The sequence below is a fragment of the Camelina sativa genome, chromosome 5 (assembly GCF_030686135.1).
Source record: "Camelina sativa cultivar CO46 ecotype springtype chromosome 5, ASM3068613v1".
Lineage (NCBI taxonomy): Eukaryota > Viridiplantae > Streptophyta > Magnoliopsida > Brassicales > Brassicaceae > Camelina > Camelina sativa.
The window spans coordinates 16,767,426-16,791,411 of record NC_141884.1 but is presented as its reverse complement, the minus strand read 5'-3'; the positions used below and the strand labels follow the sequence as shown (position 1 = coordinate 16,791,411).

Below are 23,986 nucleotides of genomic sequence, written 5' to 3'. Positions count from 1 at the left end.
CAATTTGGCTAATGATCTTTTATTTTTCGTTTTGCAATACCAATGCTGGTCCAGTCTGGTCCGTTTTGGTCTATGACCCGCAAGATTGTTGCGTACTCATCATCGACTTTTTGATACTCTGGGCTTGCAAATCAAACAACAATGTTGGATACTTATTATCATTAGACTGACTGAACAAACCTACGATTACCACTCCTGCAGTTTTATATCTTTTCCACCTTGATGATAAAGTGGATTTTAATGATAGGAATACGATCAAGGTTTTATATCGTTAGTCAAGCCTTGGATCTTTGTCGTTTAGGTTCAAATCGTACTAATCCTTAGCAGTAAAGGTCTTTGTCTTTGAAGCAACATTCCAACGAATAAGCTTGGGTCCATAGCTCAGTGGTAGAGCAATTGACTGCAGATCAATAGGTCACCGGTTCGAACCCGGTTGGGCCCTATTATTTTTCTTTTGCAAAAAAAACAAATAATATCTCCAACTTTTTGTCACGTGGGTTCAAGTGATTATGATCCATCATGGGCCGTAATTAATACGTCTAAGGCCTCTATTATTTTCACTTCCTCGATGAGAAATTCTAACTTCTTGTCACATGGATCAGCGTAACAGGGAACGTTAAAACTTGTAATTGTTCTTATGTTCTTGCTTTTGGTTACCTAAATTATTCTGTATCTCAAACAACTCAGAGATGACTGGGAAATTAAAGGCATCACCACCACTGTGTGGTGTTATAGAAAGCGCAACTACTTTCCTCACCAACTTAGGGATGTGATGTGAATGTGGATGAATGAACAAACATCTTCATCCGCAGTAAACAAAACCTTAATAAAATAGATTCATTTACCGAACATTCATTTAAGTAATTATTATGCACGTCAATCCACTTTCCTAAAATAAAATTCCATACTCAGTTTCTCATCCGATAATTTGCGGGTCTCAACCTTCCTCCAGAATCCAAATCCGTCTTGACTAATCACTTAAAACCACTTATGAGCTTACCAGTCACTCACTCAGTCATTCTATATAATTTTAATTGATGTTTAAGGTTTCCACACATAAATTAAAATATATATATAACTTTAACTTTGTGATTTAAGGTCTAAATTTCAACCAATTAGAAAACATGTTCTAAAATTAAGTTGGCCAAAAAAACGTACACTTATTTTTGCATAAAAATTTGAAAATATATACCACTTCAAATGAAACAAAATTTTCCAAGTAAAATATCACTTAAAATTGATACTGATGTAGTAGTAAACATCAGACTTCATTAACAATAACTAAACGATTTTCAAAACTTGAGCACTTACAAAAATGTTCGAAGTTGAGAGAAGAAAACCCATTAGTTCCACAAACTAACAAAACCTATTCCGGTACGGGACCATCATGTATACACATATGTTATTGAAATTTTAATTGCTTAAAAAAACTGTTGGACAGAAAGAATTCACACAATACCATTCAAATCATCCCCACAATAAAGCCAAGTTGACTTAAAAGGAAATAATCGAATCATTACCGAGACCAAATCTTTATTTCTTCCACTTAGTATCATAACTACAGTATGACATAGTCTTTTCAAAATGAATGGAAAAAAAAACTAAATCTTGTCTTTGCATTGTAATTGTATTTTTTTTAAAAATCTGTCACAACCAAACTTCAAATTTTTCCATTCATTCGAAAAAACCTATATATATAATTTCGTAGTCTATATAATAACGGCTTGTATAGTCCCATATTTATTGGGATATTAATGCACGAAATAAGTATAACGTATAAAGGACCGCTGGCGATACATATGATATGCACTATCCAATTACAAAACCAACTAACACAAATATAAATTAACATTTACTCTATGGAATTATTTAGATTGCCGTATCAATTGGTGGACCATAAAAGCAAAGACCAACGCACCTACTTTTTCTCATTTGTATCTCTACTATTTCCTTTACACAAAATTTAATAGATTCATCAATTACGTCCCTTAGCCTTTCCCTTCGCCACTATTAACGTCTATCCCACAAATTTCATTTACTCTCTACCTCCACAATGCTCCCATTTAGCAACTACTACATTTCTTCACCATCTATGTCCGAAATGAACATTAGCAACAGCAATGGAAACAAGAGGAGGAAGAAGAAACGGCCGGCGATGACGGTTTATGATGGAGTAGGAGGAGGAGGAGAAGGAGAAGGAGATGATTTGGCGGTGGTGAAGGCGGCGGCGTGGGCTTGGTACTTACGGAAAGAAGGCAAACCAATCATGAGAGAGTTTGATCTAACTAGAGCAACAAGAACACCGCGACCTTCACGGTACAAGATCGAAGCCACGAAGAATATGATCCTCTCTGAGAATAAGGTTTTGGCTGAGAATAGGTTTTCTACTAAGTCTCCGCTTTGGTATACTAATTACTTATTTCGTGGGGACCAAGAAACGCAATACTCTCGTCTTCTTGACACTTACGAGGCCAAGAACATCTCCAAGAGGCTTAACATTGATGATTCTAGTTTCTCCGGGAGTTCAAGCGATGCTTTGTGGCACAACGGCAATGATCATCATCACAATCATAATCGTAATGATGATTATGGTTGTGATGATCATGGTTTGCTGCAGAAGAGAAATGGTTATGATAATAACACTACTACTAGAACGAAAAATGACAAGAGCTATAATGGTGGCTTCATGAAAAAAGTGAGCAAAAGAAGTTTGTGGAAGGGAATGATTGTGATGGGTCCAGGCTCGACGGTTTGTGGGAGAAGTGATGACGTGGCTTCGCAGGCCGGCAGGAGAACGGTTAAGGTTGCGGCGGCAGCGGAGGCTCTGGTCAGGTCGGCGGCAAGTGGCAAGACTCAAAGTGGTCGTCGCTAACTTTAGTGGTTCTTGGGTTGTTGAACTTTAAAGACTTTCTAGAGGCTGGAAGGGACTTTTTCTTTTAAACATATATATATATATATATATATATTGATTAATTGTACATTTTAATTCCACTTTCTGATTTTCACTAGCTCTGTAATTTCGACCAGTTTTGAGTACAATATGTACATCTTCAGGAAAAAAAATGGTAGAAATAAAAGATCGTTCTATCTCAGTTGTGATTTGAACTTAAATTTTTTCCTATACATTATAAGAACAACTTCTAGATTTTAACTTTCTTAACAAAATACTATATTTCCAGTCTCAGTACAATATATTAAAACTTATTACTGAAGTCTAATTTATAAAACATAATATATATATACTTCAGTTTTTTTTTTTTTTGGTACACAAAAAAGGTGCATGAGAATGAAATTTTTTCTCCTAAAGGTGCATGAGAATGAAAAAATACAATGGTTTGTAACCCATTTAAGTTTTGGCTTTACAACTAGTAAAAATAAAGAGCCCAACACATTACTAAAGGTCAAGTTGAATCAACTCATTGTAGCCTTGTAGGTATATAGAGATCCAGCCCGGTAAAATAGAAGGACTCTGATATATCATGGTTTTTGTGGTTTTTAACCATGATATAAAGAGTCTTTTAGTGTCTTTTCATTTGTTTCTAGATTGTTTTTGAGTCTTTACAGGTTTTTAGCATGGAAGGAGCAAAATGGAGCAATTTGGATGTTTTGGAGCATAAATCTTGAAGAATCAATTTGGTCTCGGATGAAAGCAGGAGCATCGACCGACACCAAGATAGGAGGCATCGACCGACACTCATCTCTGTCGACTCAAGACCCAAGTTTTGGAAAATTTACAAATCTGTCCCAAAGTTTTCCATAATTGCAACATAAGTCCATGACGTGTTTTAGGACATATAAATAGTGTTTTTAGGTTTTTAAAACCCTTAAGTTTTATTCTATCAAGTTCTATTTTTCCTGCAACCCTGAGAGATTTTTGAGAGCTATTGGAGAGAGATCTGCTTTGTAGAGAAGAATTTCTAAACTCCTTCTTACTCTTTTTAATCTCTATTGCTTATTATTCAGAATCATGTCTTGTTCTTCATTGAATATGTCTGAGTAGTTTGCTTGTTAGGTTTAGGGTTTTTCACAGGGATTTTATGAATTATTAGATCTGTTTATTTAGGATTTATTATCTTTCTAGATCTTCATCTTAGGTTGTTCTTCATATTAATCATTGATTGACCATCTAGAATTAATACCTTAGGAAAATAAATTGATATGAGAATATAATTGTTTTCCTGATAAAACCTTTTGATGAGCAAAATTATTTTCTGCAAAGAGATTTGATTTAATAATTTTGTGAACAATCTAAACCTGATTTTATTGCTGATTTTTAACCTAGAATTTTACAAAGAGATTTGGATTTTCTGGTTTTAAATTTAGATATTATTTACAGTGAGAACTGATTTAATTTACAAAAGTGTTTAGAGTTCTAGATCTGTTCTTAATTGTTTGAATCCTAATTTATTGATTTATTTAATATTTCATAATTTCCTGAGAAATTCCCTAGGCCTAGCTTTTTGATCTTCTGAATTTACAACAAGCTTTATTTAATATTTTGCATTGCTATTTTTAATTCAATTTAATCTGTTTAGCATAATTGAAAAACTCTATAATTTATTGTGTAGTCTTGAGTCCTTGTGGAATTCGACCCCTAAGTACTGCATTGATCTCTTAATTTGAGAGAGTAGCTCTAGGGTTTAATTTGAGCATATCAAATTTTGGCGCCGTTGCCGGGGACTCTCTGATCTACCATTAGATTTGAGTTTTAGATTTTGTCTAAACTTTTCTTTTTTTTATTTTCTACTTACACGTTTTTTGTTTTTCTTCTCTTTGGTGTTTCAGGTGCATGCCTCCTAGACCTCACACAAGGAGCAATAAGTCTGGTCCTACTGTGAATTTGTCAAACCAAGAGTTGGGAAAACTTGAGCGTGAGAACAGAAAAGCAGCTAAATCTCTGAAGATGGTTAATACGATCATTCTGATGCGAGATGAGGATGGTGCTTTGAGGGATCAAGAGGGCCACTTGCGCAATGAGCAGGGCCAAAAGCTTGATGCACAAGGAAATGTGATTCCTGAACCTGTTGTCATCGAACAGGCTGTCGTGAACCAGCAAGCTGGTGTCGTTGATGATCCGGATCTTGGTGTCGATCGACACCAACCAGGTGGCATCGATCGACACCCACCTGCAGACGTGCGTGGAGCTGCCAACCATGTACAGAACCCCGTTCGAAGACAGGAGAACAACCGGGATCTGATCAGGACCATTGCTGACTACAACCGGGCTGATCTTGTGTATGAGAACCGGTCTGCTATTGTTCCTCCCCCTTTTCAGAGGAATGATTTTGAGTTGAAACCTGCGTACTTTCAACTAGTTGGGCAGAGACCTTTCTCTGTTTTGCCCAATGAGAAGCCCTTGGACCATATTGAGCATTTTGAGGATGTAGTGACCAGTATCAAGGCTAATGAAGTAACTGAGGACTTCATATTCTGCAAGCTCTTCCCATACTCACTTGCAGGAGAGGCATCTCAGTGGTTGAAGCAGTTGCCAGCTGGATCTTTGACATCTTGGCAACAAGTCAAAGTGGCTTTCCTCAGCCATTTCTATGATGATGCAATGTCAGATGAGTTGAGAGTCAAGCTATCCACTTTCAAGCAAAGACCAGAGGAAGCTTTCAAGGCAGCTTGGGTGAGATTCAAAGCTTATTAGAGGGACTGTCCACACCATGGTTTTTCAAGGGTACAACTGTTGAGTATCTTCTTCAGAGGGTGTGACTGGAAGTATCAGTTAGCTTTGGATGCTGCAAGTCATGGGAATTTTAAGACAAGAATGCCAGAAGATGCTGAAGTTTTGATTGAGAATTTGGCTTCTAGCAATAGCACTAAGGGAGCAGATACTGAAAGAAAGAGATTGCATGGAGGATTTGATTCAAACCAGTTAGCTTCTGTTAATGCTAAGCTGGATTCAGTGCATAATCTCCTTATGGGTAAGAAATCTGTTCATTTTGCTGCTGAGGTTGAGACATATGAGCCAGAACCTGATCAAGGACACCAAGAGGAAGATGTGAACTATGTGTATGGGAATCAGGGACAGCGGTTTGGAAATCAGCAAGGCAATAGGACTTACAGTGGGAACTCTTCAGGCTACACTTCCAAGCCAGAGTATCAGCAGCAACAACAGAACAATGGCTATACAAGGACATATGGGAACTCATCTTATCAGTCTCCACCTCCTAAGACTTCTTCTGAGAGTAGAATGGAGGCCATGCTTGAGCAGCTTCTACAAGGACAAGAGAATCTGACAGTGACATTCAATGGAAAGATTGACAATGTCTACACTGAGCTGAATGGGAAGATAGAAGCATTAAATGTTCATGTTAAGAAGCTGGAAGTTCAAGTTGCACAGACTGCTGGGTCTGTAAAAAGGCAAGAGAATTATCTTCCAGCAAGAACTGAGTCAAACCCCAGACATGCTTGCAATGCCATATCAGTGAGAGATGAAGATGATGGTGAAATTTTTTCTGCAGAACAAGGAGAAAAATCGGCCAATCTGTCGGATCCAGATGATGGCATCGATCGACACCACCTGGGTGTCGATCGACACTCTTCTCAGACAGAACCAGAAGCTGCAAAATCTCAGGTTCCAACAGTTGAGAGGATCTACAAGCCAAAGGTTCCTTTTCCCAAGCCAAGAAAGTCTAAGCAAGAGATGGAGGAAGCTAGATGCAAGGCAATGATGGACAAGGTGATGATTGAGATGCCATTGATTGATGCAGTAAAGCTTTCACCACCACTCAAGTGCTATGTTAAGAGAATGGTATCAAATGGTTTGAGTCCTGAAGAAGGAGCACTGCTTACTAAAGATGTCAGTGAAATTCTGTTGAACCAGTCTGTTCAGAGGAAGAAGGAGAGAAAGCAGGAGGTGGTTGTCTCTAAGGAAGTGAGTGCAATCATTCAATGTAAGACTGCAGAGAAGTTACCAGATCCTGGAAGCTTTGTTCTTGATTGCTCTATCTCTACAGGAAGGTTTGCACACTCACTTTGTGACCTTGGTTCTAGCATCAACTTGATGCCACATTCTGTTGCTGTGAGACTTGGGATGACAGAATTCAAGCCAACTCAGATTTCTCTAATCCTAGCTGATCGCTCCAGAAGAACTCCTGAAGGTGTTTTAGAGGATATTCCAGTTAAGGTTGGCAACTTCATGATTCCCACTGACTTTGTGGTGCTGAAGTATGATCAAGAGCCTAAAGATCCTCTCATCTTAGGAAGATCTTTCTTGGCTACAGCTGGTGCCATCATTGATGTGAAGAAGGGACACATAGCACTAAATGTGGATGGTTTGAGTTTGAATTTCGAGATGGATAAGCTGAGGAGGGCTCCTACTATTGATGGACAGACTTTTTCTCTTGAAAAAGTTTCTGCAACACGAGCATCAGGCTCAGTGTCGATCGATGCCACCAAGAGGGTATCGATCGACACCCCTCCACGTCCGCGACAAAGCTTTTCCAAAACTGATGCTCCAAGTCAGAAACCTATTCCCAAACAGAAGAGTCATCAATCCACACTCCAGAGCCCTCAGGTAAGGCCAAGGTATGCATCTTTTTCTCCTAAAATTCCTCCTATCATCAATAAGAATTTCAAAGAGACAAAAACTGTTTTGCAGTTAACCAAGCCACGAGATTATCGTAGAGTGCTTGTTTCTTCTGTTGATGATTTTGCAGGACATAAGAGAAGCAAAACCATACCTAAATCCCGCCCTGGTCCCGTTCCTCAAATCCTTGGCAGACTTCATGCACCTAAAGCTTATACACCACCTTGGATGAAGCGGATTTCAATGCCATGTTTTGCTCCTACGGATGCCTGAGCTCCAACACAGTCAAGCTAATGATTGAAAACAAGCGCTTAGTGGGAGGCAACCCACTGGTAGGTTTTTCTTTTTCTTTTGATTTTGATTTTTATTTATTTTATTTTTATTTTTGCTTTCCTCTTACTTGATAACACTGGAGACAGTGTTGTTTAAGTCTGGGGGTGGTTAGTTACTAACTATGTTTTCTGTTTTTGAGTTTTAGTTGTGTCAGTCAAAACCATAAAGTTTGAGTCAAATTTTTCAAAATTTTTCTTTTTATCTTTGGGAATTATGATCTTGACTAATGATTTCTCTTATTTGGCTAACACTCTAATGATTATTTGTTTATGCTTGATCTCAGAACTGAAGCTTAGAAAGACTATGAGCCTTATCAACAATCCTGAAAGCCCTTATTCAATGGATATCTGATTGATCTAACGTTGTCTCAACTTTTATCAGGATTTTAACCGGACTTAATCTCTTACTTTGGGGTTGGAAATCAGTGGACTAGACTTCTTCTTCAGGCCATACAGGACAGTGCAATTTTTCAAAGTATGTCTCCCCTCTCTCTTCCCTTCAGTGTTTTTTTTTTTAAAAAAAGGAATAAAAGATGAGATGATTTTGATCAGTTTAGAGAGGTAGGTAAATTACCAGTGACCTCATTATTCTACTCTTGAGTCAAATGATCACACAAAGCTTGGAAGTGAGGGGTAGGTAAATTACCGATGACCCCGGTATTCGCTTACACCTTTGATTTAGAAAAAAAAAAAAAAAAAATTATGGAAGTGAGAAAAGGGAGAGGAAAGGAGATGTAAGAAGAATGTCTTGGCCTGAAAAGAGTCCAAATGCCACTAATCAATACACCCAAGGTAAGAATTCACCTTATTTTTGCCTTTAATATTGACTAATGAGATGACAATGGAGATTTCAGAGATTCCAAAGGATTGTGGGATTTGAGTAACGAATGTTGATGCTTATCATGGTTAAGTATAAGAAGTAAGTTCTTGAGTCAGGTAAATGAAGAGTGTGAATAAGAATCATCATGCAGTTGAGTGAGTTCCCTGTTTTCAAACCTCTTTCACATGTCTAAGCTTATGTTTTGCTTGAGGGCAAGCAAAGGCTAAGTCTGGGGGAGTTGATATATCATGGTTTTTGTGGTTTTTAACCATGATATAAAGAGTCTTTTAGTGTCTTTTCATTTGTTTCTAGATTGTTTTTGAGTCTTTACAGGTTTTTAGCATGGAAGGAGCAAAATGGAGCAATTTGGATGTTTTGGAGCATAAATCTTGAAGAATCAATTTGGTCTCGGATGAAAGCAGGAGCATCGACCGACACCAAGATAGGAGGCATCGATCGACACTCATCTCTGCCGACTCAAGACCCAAGTTTTGGAAAATTTACAAATCTGCCCCAAAGTTTTCCATAATTGCAACATAAGTCCCTGACGTGTTTTAGGACATATAAATAGTGTTTTTAGGTTTTTAAAACCCTTAAGTTTTATTCTATCAAGTTCTATTTTTCCTGCAACCCTGAGAGATTTTTGAGAGCTATTGGAGAGAGATCTGCTTTGTAGAGAAGAATTTCTAAACTCCTTCTTACTCTTTTAATCTCTATTGCTTATTATTCAGAATCATGTCTTGTTCTTCATTGAATATGTCTGAGTAGTTTGCTTGTTAGGTTTAGGGTTTTTCACAGGGATTTTATGAATTATTAGATCTGTTTATTTAGGATTCATTATCTTTCTAGATCTTCATCTTAGGTTGTTCTTCATATTAATCCTTGATTGGCCATCTAGAATTAATACCTTAGGAAAATAAATTGATATGAGAATATAATTGTTTTCCTGATAAAACCTTTTGATGAGCAAAATTATTTTCTGCAAAGAGATTTGATTTAATAATTTTGTGAACAATCTAAACCTGATTTTATTGCTGATTTTTAACCTAGAATTTTACAAAGAGATTTGGATTTTCTGGTTTTAAATTTAGATATTATTTGCAGTGAGAACTGATTTAATTTACAAAAGTGTTTAGAGTTCTAGATCTGTTCTTAATTGTTTGAATCCTAATTTATTGATTTATTTAATATTTCATAATTTCCTGAGAAATTCCCTAGGCCTAGCTTTTTGATCTTCTGAATTTACAACAAGCTTTATTTAATATTTTGCATTGCTATTTTTAATTCAATTTAATCTGTTTAGCATAATTGAAAAACTCTATAATTTATTGTGTAGTCTTGAGTCCTTGTGGAATTCGACCCCTAAGTACTGCATTGATCTCTTAATTTGAGAGAGTAGCTCTAGGGTTTAATTTGAGCATATCAGACTCTCTTCGTGTTGTGTAAAGCTTTGGTCTTCACTTTTGTTACATATATAGTTAATTGATGAATACACTCTAAAATAAACAATTTGGATATTAGTATAGAGACAAGAATGAAGAAGCTATGAAACATGGTTGCGACTAGGACTCATCGCTCAAGTTGGATCAGAAAAGTCTAATTAAGAAACGATGATGAAATTGAAAAGTGAAGGTTTGGGAAATCAATCGGCCCAATAAAACTTATTATAACATAAAAAATTTAGATATATGATAACTAAGAATGGATTTATAGATTTTGAATATATAGTCAGTGGGAATCTCGTTTGGTGTACAAAAACCCACTCAAACGAAGCGGAAAAATGCAACTGCACTTTTTGTTTTCTACCACATGATTCTTAATGTCCGTAAGCACATTAAAATGAAAATAGAGCCCAGTCGGTTCAAAGTTTTAGCGTTATATATTTTTCACTTCAATTTACAGTGAAGCAATTTTTGCTACGGATTGTTCAGATCTCTTAAGGATGAAGTTTAATATTGAGGATTGACCGACCTTTTCATCAGAATTGAAGGATTTTATTCATTTTAGAGATAGATTTGCTAATTTTAGTATTAGATATATTTCCCGAGAGGATAATATCCGTGCCGATAAACTTGCGAAATGTGCAAGAGCACGAGGTTTCTGTTTTTCCCATGTAAGCTCGTCGGTACCTAATTGGATCTCTCTCGAAGAGAGTCATTTCCGATAACTTAATATATGGGGTTTGATCGTAAAAAAAAAGAAATTACAGTGAAGCAATCAGTATGATGTTTTTATTTTTCTTTTAATCAGTATGATGGTTCATTGCATCAGTGAGTCAAACCAGATTATTTGCTTTTATTAGAATCTTCATATTAAACTATTATTCAATCATGATTTTAATAGAATTATGGACAACACATAACACCAAAAAAATCTGTAATTTTTGTTTTTTGTATTTCTGCCGCCAATTCCCACTGCTCTCTCGTGCTATCAAAATGTTACCGTTAAATTTAATTTTTGGTGATCCATTAGGAGGACTAGTAAATGTTAATTAAACAATAAGAACCATTTCATATATGATATATCGGTTGGACCAAAGAAAATAGTTAGTGCCATTGAATCTTTAAAAACATTTTTAGTATAAGTACCAGTGATTTCTAGAGTATACTTGTAAACTACATTTTCACTCCGGTAACAAAATTCTAGCTCACCACTTTTGTGTATAAGGAAAATGTCATATATATATATATATATATATATATATATTAGAAAAATCAAGGTTTGTTGTGGCCTCGCTACTCGCTAGTGTATGAAGATTGCTGTTCCTTTTCAGCCCTTTTCCATCTTTTGACTGAGTACCAACTACACTTTATGTCTGCCATAGAATTATTCGATGATCGTAAGCACATAAAAATGAAACTTGAACCCATCTTGGTCGGTCCAGAGTTGAAATAATGTTATTAACACACAAAATTAGTCGAAAAAGAATGAAATAATGAATGGGCATATTTGTCTTTCTACACTGTACATTTCTTACTTCATTGAAATAACAATGATTCATTGCACAATCAAGGGCGTGAATCTCATAAATAACATTACTTTCCGCTACAAAACTAGCGGAAAATATAAAACTTTTGTATGAAGATCACAAAATTTTTGTTGCGTATCAAGATCATTATCCTTGACAGTAATAATATACACTTTTTGGACTCCACACTTATATAGATTTAGTTTTGATACCAAATGTAATGCCAGACCACTATGTTTTTTAATAGACTTCACATTCTTTTTAGGCCCGTGAGTCTATCTTTATCCGATGGTTAGTGCATTACGTCGGGAGGCTTAAAAGAATTGTTTACAAATCCTATAGATCACCACATGATTTTTCCTATTGTTTTATCCTCATTCCCATGATTCCGACAATTATTTTTCGAAATGTCATACATCCTAATCTCACTCCATCATAATTGTAGAGTTCACTAAAAAGTATAACCAAAAATATAAGTGTATTTTGCTGACATAGATGAGATCGAGTAGACACCTTCTAAATCTCATCTCCTTAGATCTGATCGAGGTCCGTGAATGCCATCTACAATCCTTGGTCCAAAGCAATCCATTGACGATCACTCTCCATCTAAGCTCTAGGCTCTTGAGAACTTTGCTTCTGGTCTCTAATTACTTCTGCGGAGTGAGGAAGAACGACATTATGAACATGCCTCCACAGAGCACTGGTTACCAAATCTTCCTCACTCCTCTGCCTCCATATCCTGTGATCACTGTATTTAATCAAGTTCAATATATCTTTCTCCTGGAAAATGTCCATACAATGGTGGCTCCAACCCTAAAGATATTTCAATCCAGGTACGCTACTTTACAGCTTGTGTAGTTGTGTTGATGTCAATACTTAGCCAATGGTGTGATCTAGATTACGCTCTCTATAGTTTCCATTTGAGAAGTAATTCATCAATGTTGCTTTGGCGTCACTCGCTCCTTCTGAGAGCCCTAGTAATAGTAATCCTTTTGGTCCTGCCATTTGAACCCTATCGCTTGAGTGTCTATGGTGCTTGGATCCATAACTCAAGTTGTCTCAGCGTTGTTTTCGGTTTTAATTTTTCCAAGAACATTCTACACCCTATGGCAACTCCACTAGACATCCTCAAGCGACAAAGCATTTTGATATGCTCAAATTAATCCCTAGAGCTACTCTCTCAACTTAAGAGATCACTGCAGTACTTAGGGGTCGAATTCCACAAGAACTCAAGTCTACACAATAAATTATAGAGTTTTATAATTAAGCTAAACAGGTTAATTTAAATAAAGAAAAGCAATGCAAAATATTAAATAAAAGCTGTGAAAATTCAAGGATCAAAAAGCAAGGCATAGGAAATTTCTCAGGAAATTATGAAATATTAAATCAATCAATAAATTAGGATTCAAGCAATTAAAGATCAGATCTAGAACTCTAAAATCTTCTGTAAAATAAATCAGTTCTCACTGCAAATATTTTCTAAATTTAAAACCAGAAAATCCAAATCTCTTTGTAAATTTCAAGGTTAAAAATCAGCTTTAAAAACAAGTTTAGTTTGTTCACAAAATTACTAAATCAAATATCTTTGCAGAAAGTAATTTTGTTCATCAAAAGGTTTTATCAGGAAAATCAATTATATTCTCATATCAATTTATTTTCCTAGGTTATTAATTCTAGATGGCCAATCAAGGATTAATAATAAAGAACAACCTATGATGAAAATCTAGAAAAATAATAAATCCTAAATAAACAGATCTAACAAATCATAAAATCTCTGTGAAAAAACCTGAACCTAACAAGAAAACTACTCATACATCATTATAAGAACACAAATCAATAACTGAATAAATTGCATTAAGAGATTAAAAGAAGAAGAAAAGGAGTTATAAATCTTCTATGAAGGAATCTTGATTCTTCTCTCCAAAAGCTCTCTAAAAATCTCTCAGGGGCTCTCTCTCAAATGGTGGCAGAAAATAAAGCTTAGGTCTAAACAATGACCTAGAAAACCTATTTATAATCCTAAAACACGTCCAGGGACTAATGATGCAAATATGGAAAACTTTGGGGCAGATTTGTAAAACTTCCAAAACTTGGGTCTTTATTTGGCAAACAGGGGTGTCACCGACACCAAGGGTGGTGTCGATCGACCCCATCACTTCTGATCGGCTCCAAGTTCTCTTCCTCAGCTGAATTACTCCAAAATCCCTATAATTGCTCCATTTTGTTCCTTTCATGCCAAAATTCTATAAAACCTGAAAAGACTCAAAACATCCTACAAAACAAATCAAATACTCTAAAAGACTCCTTATATCATGGTTAAAAACCACAAAAACAATGATATATCAACTCCCCCAGACTTAGCCTTTGCTTGCTCTCTAGCAAAACATAAGCTTAGACTTGTGAAAGAGGTTTGAAAACAGGAAACTCACTCAACCACATGATGATTCTTATTCGCACTCTTCATTTACCTGACTCAAGAACTTACTTCTTAAACTTAACCATGATAAGCATCAACTTTCCTTACTCAAATCCCACAATCCTTTGGAATCTCTGAAATCTCCATTGTCATCTCATTAGTCAATATTAAAGCACAATAAGGTGAATTCTTACCAAGGGAACATCGATCAATGGCATATGGACTATTTTCAGGCCAAGAAATTCTTCATACATCTCCTTTCATCTCCCTTTTCTCACTTCCAAGGGGTTGATTTCTCCCTGATTTTCTTTTTTATTTTTAAATCAAAGGTGTAAGCGAATACTGGGGTCATCGGTAATTTACCTACCCCTCGCTTCCAAGCTTTGTGTGATCATCTGAATCAAGAGTAGAATAATGAGGTCACAAGTAATTTACCTACCCCTCTAAACTGATCAAAATCATCTCATCTTTTATTCTCTTTTTTTCTGATCTTTCTCTTTTTTGTTTTAAAGCACTGAAGGGAAGAGAGAGGGGAGACATACTTCGAAAAATTTGCACTGTCTTGTATGGTCCGAAGAAGAAGTCTAGTCCACTGATTTCCAACTCCCTAGGCAAGAGAATTAAGTCCAATTAAAATCCTGATAAAAGTTGAGACAACGTTAGATCAATCAGATATCCATTGAATAAGGGCTTTCAGGATTGTAAATAAAGCTCATAGTCTTTCTAAGCTTCAGTTCTGAGATCAAGCATAAACAAATAATCATTAGAGTGTTAGCTAAATAAGAGAAATCATTAGTCAAGATCATAATTCCCAAAGACAAAAAGAAAAATTTTGAAAATTTTGACTCAAACTTTATGGTTTTGACTGACACAACTGAAACTCAAAAACAAAAACGTAGTTAGTAGATAACCTTCCCCAGACTTAAACAACATTGTCCCCAGTATTATCAAGCCTAAGATTGGCAAAAGAAAATTAAAATAAGTATAATTTAAAATCAAAAGAAAAAGAAAAACCTACCAGTGGGTTGCCTCCCACTAAGCACTTGTTTTCAGTCATTAGTTTGACTGTGCTGGAACTCATGCATCAGGTGGATCAGAACATGGCGTTGAATGCTTCCGAGAGAATGTCTTCTTCATCCAAGGTGGTGTATAAGCTCTAGGTGCATGAGGCCTGCCAAGGATGTGAGGAACAAGACCAGGGCGGAATTTAGGGATGGGTTTGCTTCTCTTATGTCCTGCAAAATCATCAACAGAAGAAACAAGCGCTCTACGTTAATCTCGTAGCTTGGTTAACTGCAAAACAGTTTTTGTATCTTTGAAGGTCTTATTGATGATAAGAGGAGGTTTAGGTGCAGAAGAGGTGTACCTTTGCCTTACCTGAGGACTCTGGAGTGTGGAGTGGGGGGCTTTCTGTTTGGGAACAGCTTTATGACAGGCCTCAGGTCATAAAGCCCCCCACTCCACACTCCAGAGTCCTCAGGTAAGGCAAAGGTACACCTCTTCTGCACCTAAACCTCCTCTTATCATCAATAAGACCTTCAAAGATACAAAAACTGTTTTGCAGTTAACCAAGCCACGAGATTACCGTAGAGCACTTGTTTCTTCTTTTATTCAAAATTTGATGTGCTCAAATTAATCCGTAGAGCTACTCTCTCAAATTAAGAGATCACTGCAGTACTTAGGGGTCGAATTCCACAAGGACTCAAGTCTACACAATAAATTATAGAGTTTTATAATTAAGCTACACATGTTAATTTAAATAAAGAAAAACAATGCAAAATATTAAATAAAAGCTGTGAAAATTCAAGGATCAAAAAGCTAGGCCTAGGGAATTTCTCAGGAATTATGAAATATTAATCAATCAATAAATTAGGATTCAAGCAATTAAAGATCAGATCTAGAACTCTAAACTCTTCTGTAAAATAAATCAGTTCTCACTACAAATATTTTCTAAATTTAAAACAAGAAAATCCAAATCTCTTTGTAAAATTCAAGGTTAAAAATCAGCTTTAAAAACAAGTTTAGATTGTTCACAAAATTACTAAATCAAATCTCTTTGCAGAAAGTAATTTTGCTCATCAAAAGGTTTTATCAGGAAAATCAATTATATTCTCATATCAATTTATTTTCCTAGGTTATTAATTCTAGATGGCCAATCAAGGATTAATAATGAAGAACAACCTATGATGAAGATCTAGAAAAATAATGAATCCTAAATAAACAGATCTAACAAATCATAAAATCCCTGTGAAAAATCATGAACCTACCAAGCAAACTACTCATACATCACTGTAAGAACACAGATCAATAACAGAATAAATTGCATTAAGAGATTAAAAGAAGAAGAAAAGGAGTTATAAATCTTCTCTGAAGGAATATTGATTCTTCTCTCCAAAATCTCTCTAAAAATCTCTCAGGGTCTCTCTCTCAAAATGTGGCAGAAAATAAAGCTTAGGTCTAAACAATGACATAGAAAACCTATTTATATTCTTAAAACACGTCCAGGGACTAATGATGCAAATATGGAAAACTTTGGGGCAGATTTGTAAAACTTTCAAAACTTGGGTCTTTATTTGGCAAACAGGGGTGTCGACCGACACCATCACTTCTGATCGGCTTCAAGTTCTCTTCCTTAGCTGAATTGCTCCAAAACCCTCTAATTGCTCCATTTTGCTCCTTTCATGCCTAAATCCTATAAAACCTGAAAAGACTCAAAACATCCTACAAAACTAATCAAAATACTCTAAAAGACTCCTTATATCATGGTTAAAAACCACAAAAATCATGATATATCACATTCCAAACCTTGCCCAAAATTATGTCAAGCTCCTACTCGTGTAGACCTTCTCAAACCAGTTAGAAGCTCAGTCTTGACCCCTTCTTTAACACCAACACGTCTTATGACAGTCGCTACCTCTCATCCATTGACTTGGTTATGGAAGAGTTTGTCGAAAATTTTGATCTCACATGTACCAAGATCCTTCCAAGTACCTATTGCCGACTATCTTTATCTCTGCTTTGTTCTATTGGTGTTGTTTCATTGGGGGAATGCCCTTGTTTCTTGTTTTATAAACTTTGCTTGTATGAACATTCTCTTTTAAGTAATGAATGCAAGTGGTTTGACAAAAAAAAAAGATGGACAAATTAATTCTTTTAAACTTCTCTGCATGCACCAGCATATTTCTTGAAACGAGAGTGTCATAAAAAAACTTAATCAAGCAGTTTGTACTTTGATTTTAATCGGTTTAGGTCCAATTGGTTTGGTTCAGTTAAAATTCATACCCCTTATCTCTCAGTCAATATATTTCATTCTTTCAAATATTAGTCAAGATAAAAGAATTAATAAGTTCATTTAAAAAGAAAAATTAGTCAAATTTTTTACCAGAAACACATATAGTCAATAAAATGCATATTAGGTTAATAATATTACCAACAAAGTTGGTAAGATTTAAACGCCTTGGTAAACTTTTGAATATTTTTTATGAAGAAAAAAAAAATATTATAAATATGTGTATTTACTCGTTAAATTCTAATAGGATTGGGACTCCTAAATTATCCATTGGATCTTTTTTATTTCTAGCTAGATAACAACATTCTCCTCTTTACTTATTCTTCTTTTTCCTTAGATTTGTATGCGGTTTGAAGGTTTTGTTGTTGATGAATTATTAACACAAACATTTTGCTTGTGTAGGGAAGCATACTACATGCATCTAAAGGAGTTTGTGAGAATTGTGCTCCTCGATAATTTTCGAACCTTGTAAATCTCTCTCTCTCTCCCTACATATATATACTTCCAAACTCTTTCGCTTGAAATATATCGAATAGAGGGTATAATTGCAATAATATTATAAATTTTATCTTTTCATCAATAATAAAGCTCTCATAATTTTCATTGGATATTTTTCATTTTATTAATTATTTTAAAAATATGACTATTCTTTATTGCATATATTAAAATTTTACTTGAAAAGAGCATCGATATGTTTTGTTAACTCCGTTGAACTCCTTCATATGCATTTTCATTCTCATTACTAAATTTCTTGTTTCCTCGATGAAGCAAAGGATAGATCGTTAAGGTCTTAGTCGCTGGAAGACTGTTAAGGTAGTGAAAAACTTTCACCATTTATAGAAGTTGATTAATTTGGTTCGTCGTATTTGCTCTTTTTCCCAAAATCCAAGTATACTTATTTTATTATCTTATCAACCTTTTTATAATTCTTTTGATATTAAGAGGATGAACGTAACAATATAAAAGTAAACTTGGTTTTTGGAGCAGAAGGCAAATATGATAACTAAGTCTATCAACCCAAATAACCTGTGCAGTTATTTCTAGTTATCTTAGCAATTTTCGACCAGCTAAGATCTAAGCATTCTACCACTTCGTTCATTATGTGGTGACAAAATATTTAATTATGACACAAAGATGATGTATATAAAAAGTTTAATGGAATTTGTAACACCCGCGAACCAGATTTTTGGTTTTGGGTTGGTGTCAGTCGATATCAATAACTTCTCTACGGATCAACTTAAGTCAAAACGCTCGTTTTTGTTGTGTTTGGGGTTTGGAAGCCCTAGAGGTCGATATAAAAGATTTATTATCAATTTAAACATTTTTTTCATTCTGCAACAGAGAGAAAGCTTCCAGAGAGATCCTGAAGAAGCTCTGAGCCTGTTCTTGAGAGATATGTTCCTGTGGTTGGAGATATGAGGCTATTAACATGTTAGGAGCGTGTTGTGGTGCTGTCTCTGGTCGTGTGTGGTCTATTTCTCTCAGTTTTGCAAAGGTGAGTACATGACTATGGCTTATCTAAGCTAAGATCTCTGTTTATGTGGTTTTGTTGGTTGATCACTTGATTGATTGATTTCTCTGTGTGTTTGTGTGATTTTGTGATCCTTGTGGCTTGATTTCACTCCTAGATATACCTTGGATGTGTGTGAGATGTTTGAAGGCAGAAATTGGAGCTGGAGATCAAAGGAGATTGATGCTCGGCATCGGTGTTGGTCGACACCAATGCGAAGGCTTTGGTGGGTACCGGTCGACACCATGTGGAGGTGTCAATCAACACTGCTATGGTTTTCAGGGAATGTCGAGCAGGTGTCAGTTGACACCAGGTGACCAGCGTCGATCGACATCCATCCTTAGCAGGCGGCTGATGTTGTGTTTCCTTTTGTGTATTGTTTGGTTTGTTGTTGTTTGTTGATTGTGGCATGTGGAGATCTTATTGCTTGTGTATATAGCCTATTAGATGGGAGGATTGCCTTACTAAATATTTTTGTAAATACTTATCCATCTATTTTGTGTTGCGGTGTAGGTAAAGGAAAAGTGTGATCGTAGAATCAAGACGATGAAGAAGAGGATGTTCTAGAGGCTCAGTTGTTGGTTCTTTGCTTCTATTAGGTTGCTAAAATGGAACGTTGTTGTCTGAAACAAATGTTTAGGTTGCTGGTTCTATGACGTTGGTTTATGCTTGAAACGACCCGATCCATTTTTAATATAATAATTAACCAGTGATCCCATACTCACTAACATCCTAACATCAATCAACACAAACAATGGAAATAACAGAACATTAAACCAATGACACTCCAATAATTAAATAACCAATATCAATAATCAATAGCAAAACCAACAATTCCAATGTAGCAACATCAACTAAGGAACCACCAACCTAGGTAATAATCTAATAACTCAACTCTAGCAACCTAACAGAAGCCAAATAACACATAAACGAGCAACTAGAACATCCTTCTCTTCATCGCCTTGATTCCATGATTACATTTTGTCTGTACCTGCACCATAAACAATAATTGAGATGCATGAATATTATTACAAATACTTAGTGAGTCAATCTTCCCATCTATTGGGCTATACACACAAGCAATTGGAAATATCCAACCAACAAATAACAAACACAATCAAACCAGGAACAAAGAACAAAGTGTCGGCCGCCTACTGACGAGTGGTGTCGATCGACGCTAGCGGGTGTTTACCAACACTTGCCACCTGGTGTCGACCGACACTCGCCACCTGTTGTTGACCAACACTTGCCACCTGGTGTCGACCGACACTCGTCACCTGGCGTCGACCGACACTTGCCACCTGGTGTCGACCGACACTAGCGAGTATCGACCTACACTAGCAAGCTAGATCGTTTTCCTCGAAGCTCCAAGCTAGATCTCCATCTCCGATTGCACGATGCTCAGCCCAGAATCACACATGAGTCTCACAAGGCCACAGAAACCACGAAATCACGCAAACAAGCAAAGTAATCAACCATACAACTCATAAACACAAAAATCAGAGAATCTCAAGACTAGATAAGCCATGGTCATTCTCTCAGCTCTTTCAAAGGAAAAATCTGACCAACAACGAAGGATCCAACTCGACAGCAAGTCCCTCTCATGTTCCTAGCCTCAGATCACCACTCCACAATCACTAAACAAAAGGCACATAACTCTGCAAAAACTCACAAGAATTCATTGGAAAATTTTTCCTTCTTATTTTTCTCTTTGGAAACAACAAAAGAGGCTAACCAAACCCCTAGGTCGACTTCCAGCCTTAAATATCATGGTTGAGAGTTTCTTCTAAACCAAACTGCTCCAATTTGACGATTTAAAATAAACCGGTTGAACCAGAAAGTGATGATGTCGATCGATACCAACCAGAAAGTGATGGTGTCGACCGACACCCTCATTGGTGTCGATCGACATCCATCCCAAAACCCTAAAATTTGGTTAGCCGATGTTACAAAATTATTGGAATTGTTGGAATGATATTGATTATTCATTTATTAAATTTATTCGTTTAATGATAATGGTTTATGTTGTTGAATGTTATCTGTTGTTGTTAGTGAGTATGAGATCACTATATATTATAGTATTTAAAAATAAAAATAGGTCAGATTATTTTAGAATTAAATTTATTTCCCTACAACTTGTTAACCTAATATTAGTTACAATAAAGGAGGTTAGTGGTGATTTCTGTAATAGAAATTTACCACAAACAAAATAAAATGTGAATTAAAATGTTTATCCGAAAAACCTAATTCAAACTAAATTCTCCGAAATTCATAAAGGGGAATTGGCAAGACTAACCAAGAAAAAAATCAAAATTAACTAAGTAACTACTCTAACAATCTAACCATATATTTAATATATTCTATGTATAATATATAATATATACCAATTTGCCTCTACTATATTCATCTCTACCACCACAAACCACACCCCTTTTGCTTCCTAACAATCACCTCCTATCACTATCACATCATCTCCGGCCACCGTATCACCATCGGAGTACCACCAGAGTACCGCCGGACCACTGCTAGAGCACCGCTGAATCACTGCCGGTTCACTGCCGGAGCATCACCAGACCACCACCGGGCCACTGACTACCACCGTCGCCGTCCATTCCCAGCCACCACTACCCTTAAACCATAAAACCCAAAATGGTAATTTACTTTACCTTTGATCCTAATTTTCTATTTTTTCAGTGGCTATATTATTTGTTAGTTTTTTTTTTTTGATTATTCAGCAAATTCACCCATTTATAAATAGTTTACAATAATATTGTGTCACCCATTTAAGATGTGAATCTGGCATAATGCATTTTTATGATAAAATAGTATGAGAATAGATTTATAATTTATTAAAAAAAAAAAGTTAAGAGAACAAAAAACTACAAACTCTTTTTTTTTTTTTGAATAACTACAAACTCTTATTGACACTTGAACTCTTATTGGATGACACATAAAAACTAAAGATTAAAAAGAAATGCACAAATTGATTAACATAAAGTTTAAATAGATGAGGTTCAACCAATTGTCGTACCAACCCATTATAATTTAAAGATGCATAAGTAAGTTGATTATGGAATTTCAAAACTAAACTACAATGATGGTAACAAAGATGGGAAAGACGAAAAATGAAGAAATGAAAGCCACGTCATTGTCGGGAATAAAGAGAATAATAAAAGGAAAGAAAAGGTAGAGTTAAGGGAGAAGAGTTGGAACTAAGCTGTCGGCTACTTGACCCCAAGTCCTATCTCAAAGTTAAGGCTGACCAGCTCATCTCTGGCCCTACTTCACACTTCCCTAACATTTTCAAAGTTAAAGCGTGTTATTTGATCATATCTAATATCTTTGTTTTTGTTTTTGTTTCGATATAAAACTTTCATGTGTTGCAAACTTGCAAAAAATTTTCTCTCTCGTTTTCTAAACCTAAAAACCAGTGGCCGCCACAAATTTTTTAGATCTGAGACTGGAGTACGGTGGCTTCTCTAGCACCGGCTCCGGTCTCCCCGTTTTTCTTTCCTTCGTGTTTTGCTTTAGTTTCCTTTTAAGTTTTGGGAAGTTTACGGCCTTCGTTTAGGGATTCTATAAGTTAAATCGTTTTGTGTTCTAGGGTGTTTTGAGGAAGCGGTCGAGCGGCTCAGTTCTGCTTGGTTTGTAGCTTTTGCGAGGAGGATGGTGCCGGATCTGAGATCGACGGAGACAAGCCGTTGTTCGCCTGCTCACAACCCAGATTTGTCTCTCGCTCTTGTGCTTCAGTTTGTTTGGTTGCCGCTTTATGTTGGTTTGTGGGTGCTTTGTAGGAAGTCTTCACCTTGCCATTGTTTTCCTCGCTCATCCTTTTTGCCTGGTTTTACTTATTAGGTCCCTTTTAGTTCGACTCTGTTCTAAGTAGAGGTTCTTTTGTGTGAAGTTTATACTTGGCTCTCTGCTTCAGATCCTTCTACTCTTAGGTGGAAGTTGATGGTGATGGTAACCTCTGTAGATGAGTGTCGCTTCGGTTCCTGAATTTGAAGCTCATCGAAGTGGTTTTGTTTTGCTCCTTGTCTTTGCGTTTCCGAATCTGGAGGATGTCGGTTTGCATGCTATGGCTTCTATCTAGGCGTTCATTGACGTTTCAATCGCCGCATCTGAAAGTGTATTGAAGTTCTGAATTGGACTTTTGCTTGTCAGGTTATGAAGTTTGTTTTCTAGTTTGGAGAGATCATCTCTCATTGTGATAGGAGGAAGCAGTTGTTGATCGATGCTTTGGCCGTGGGCTACATTGGTACAACTCATTCGCAGAAACTTCAGAAAATGTGATCGATTTGTTTGTTTAGACTTAGTGTTTGTCTTCGTTATTATTGGTATTATACCTCTGTTCTTAGTTGTTGGGTTCGGTCTATTTCGATTTTGGCCTTCAATTTCTCTATTTAGTATTTTAAGTTGTTTCCGAGGACTTATCTATTGTCCGTCGGTTTTAGACTCCCTCTTTTGGGCTTTAGACTCCGGGGATATCTTTGTTTTCCGCCGGCTTAAGTTTGTACTTCATGTATGGTTTTATATTTATTATCAATAATAACAACAACAGATGAGAAAAAAAAAAGTGTTGCAAACTTGCAATGCTCAAAGTGTTTTGTCTTGGGGTTACATAGAAAATCTTAACTGTATTATGGTTTGATACTCTTGTCTTATAACTCATATTCTAGATTTGTTTTGGTTTTGACGGCGCCTAATATACTTGATTCTCTAAAATTAACGTATCAATTATATTTTTTTAATAAATAATTGGACCCATTTTTTCTTAATCCCAAAAATAGTTGGTTCAATAAAATATATATGATACATCTCCTTGTGACCTTTGTCTGACTGTTAATTGATATTAGTATTCTTTATTTGTTGCATGTATTTTTGTGGTTTATCCATTGCATCTTTCTCCTTCTATATAATTTCGTAGAATAATATTATGTTTTTGGTTTATATTAATTCTAAAATGTCGTGTTGTGATCCTGATTTCGGTTTGTCTTACTAATAATTAGTAAATATCACAGAGACAATAAAATATAAAGCCATGCTTGTTTGTCTTTTCTTAACGTATTTTCGATTTCTGTAATCAAGAATTATGTTACAAGCAAAGTTATAGTATA

The 23,986-nt window shown here is 35.9% G+C and overlaps 1 protein-coding gene and 1 non-coding gene across 2 annotated transcripts; both read left to right on the top strand.

The window, feature by feature from the left end:
- Nucleotides 1–370: 370 nt before the first annotated feature.
- On the top strand, nucleotides 371–442 carry TRNAC-GCA (transfer RNA cysteine (anticodon GCA)). Its single transcript has one exon. It is a non-coding gene; the product is annotated as a tRNA-Cys (tRNA).
- Nucleotides 443–1,932: 1,490 nt separating this feature from the next.
- On the top strand, nucleotides 1,933–2,923 carry LOC147943841 (uncharacterized). The gene has a single exon (XM_087450513.1). It carries the CDS (start codon nucleotides 2,054–2,056, stop codon nucleotides 2,870–2,872), a length of 819 nt encoding a protein of 272 aa, XP_087306639.1. The 5' UTR covers nucleotides 1,933–2,053; the 3' UTR covers nucleotides 2,873–2,923.
- Nucleotides 2,924–23,986: the final 21,063 nt, after the last annotated feature.

What these genes read in the sequence shown, in the direction of transcription:
- LOC147943841 (XM_087450513.1), top strand. Translation starts at nt 2,054, where the DNA reads ATGCTCCCATTTAGCAACTACTACATTTCTTCACCATCTATGTCCGAA.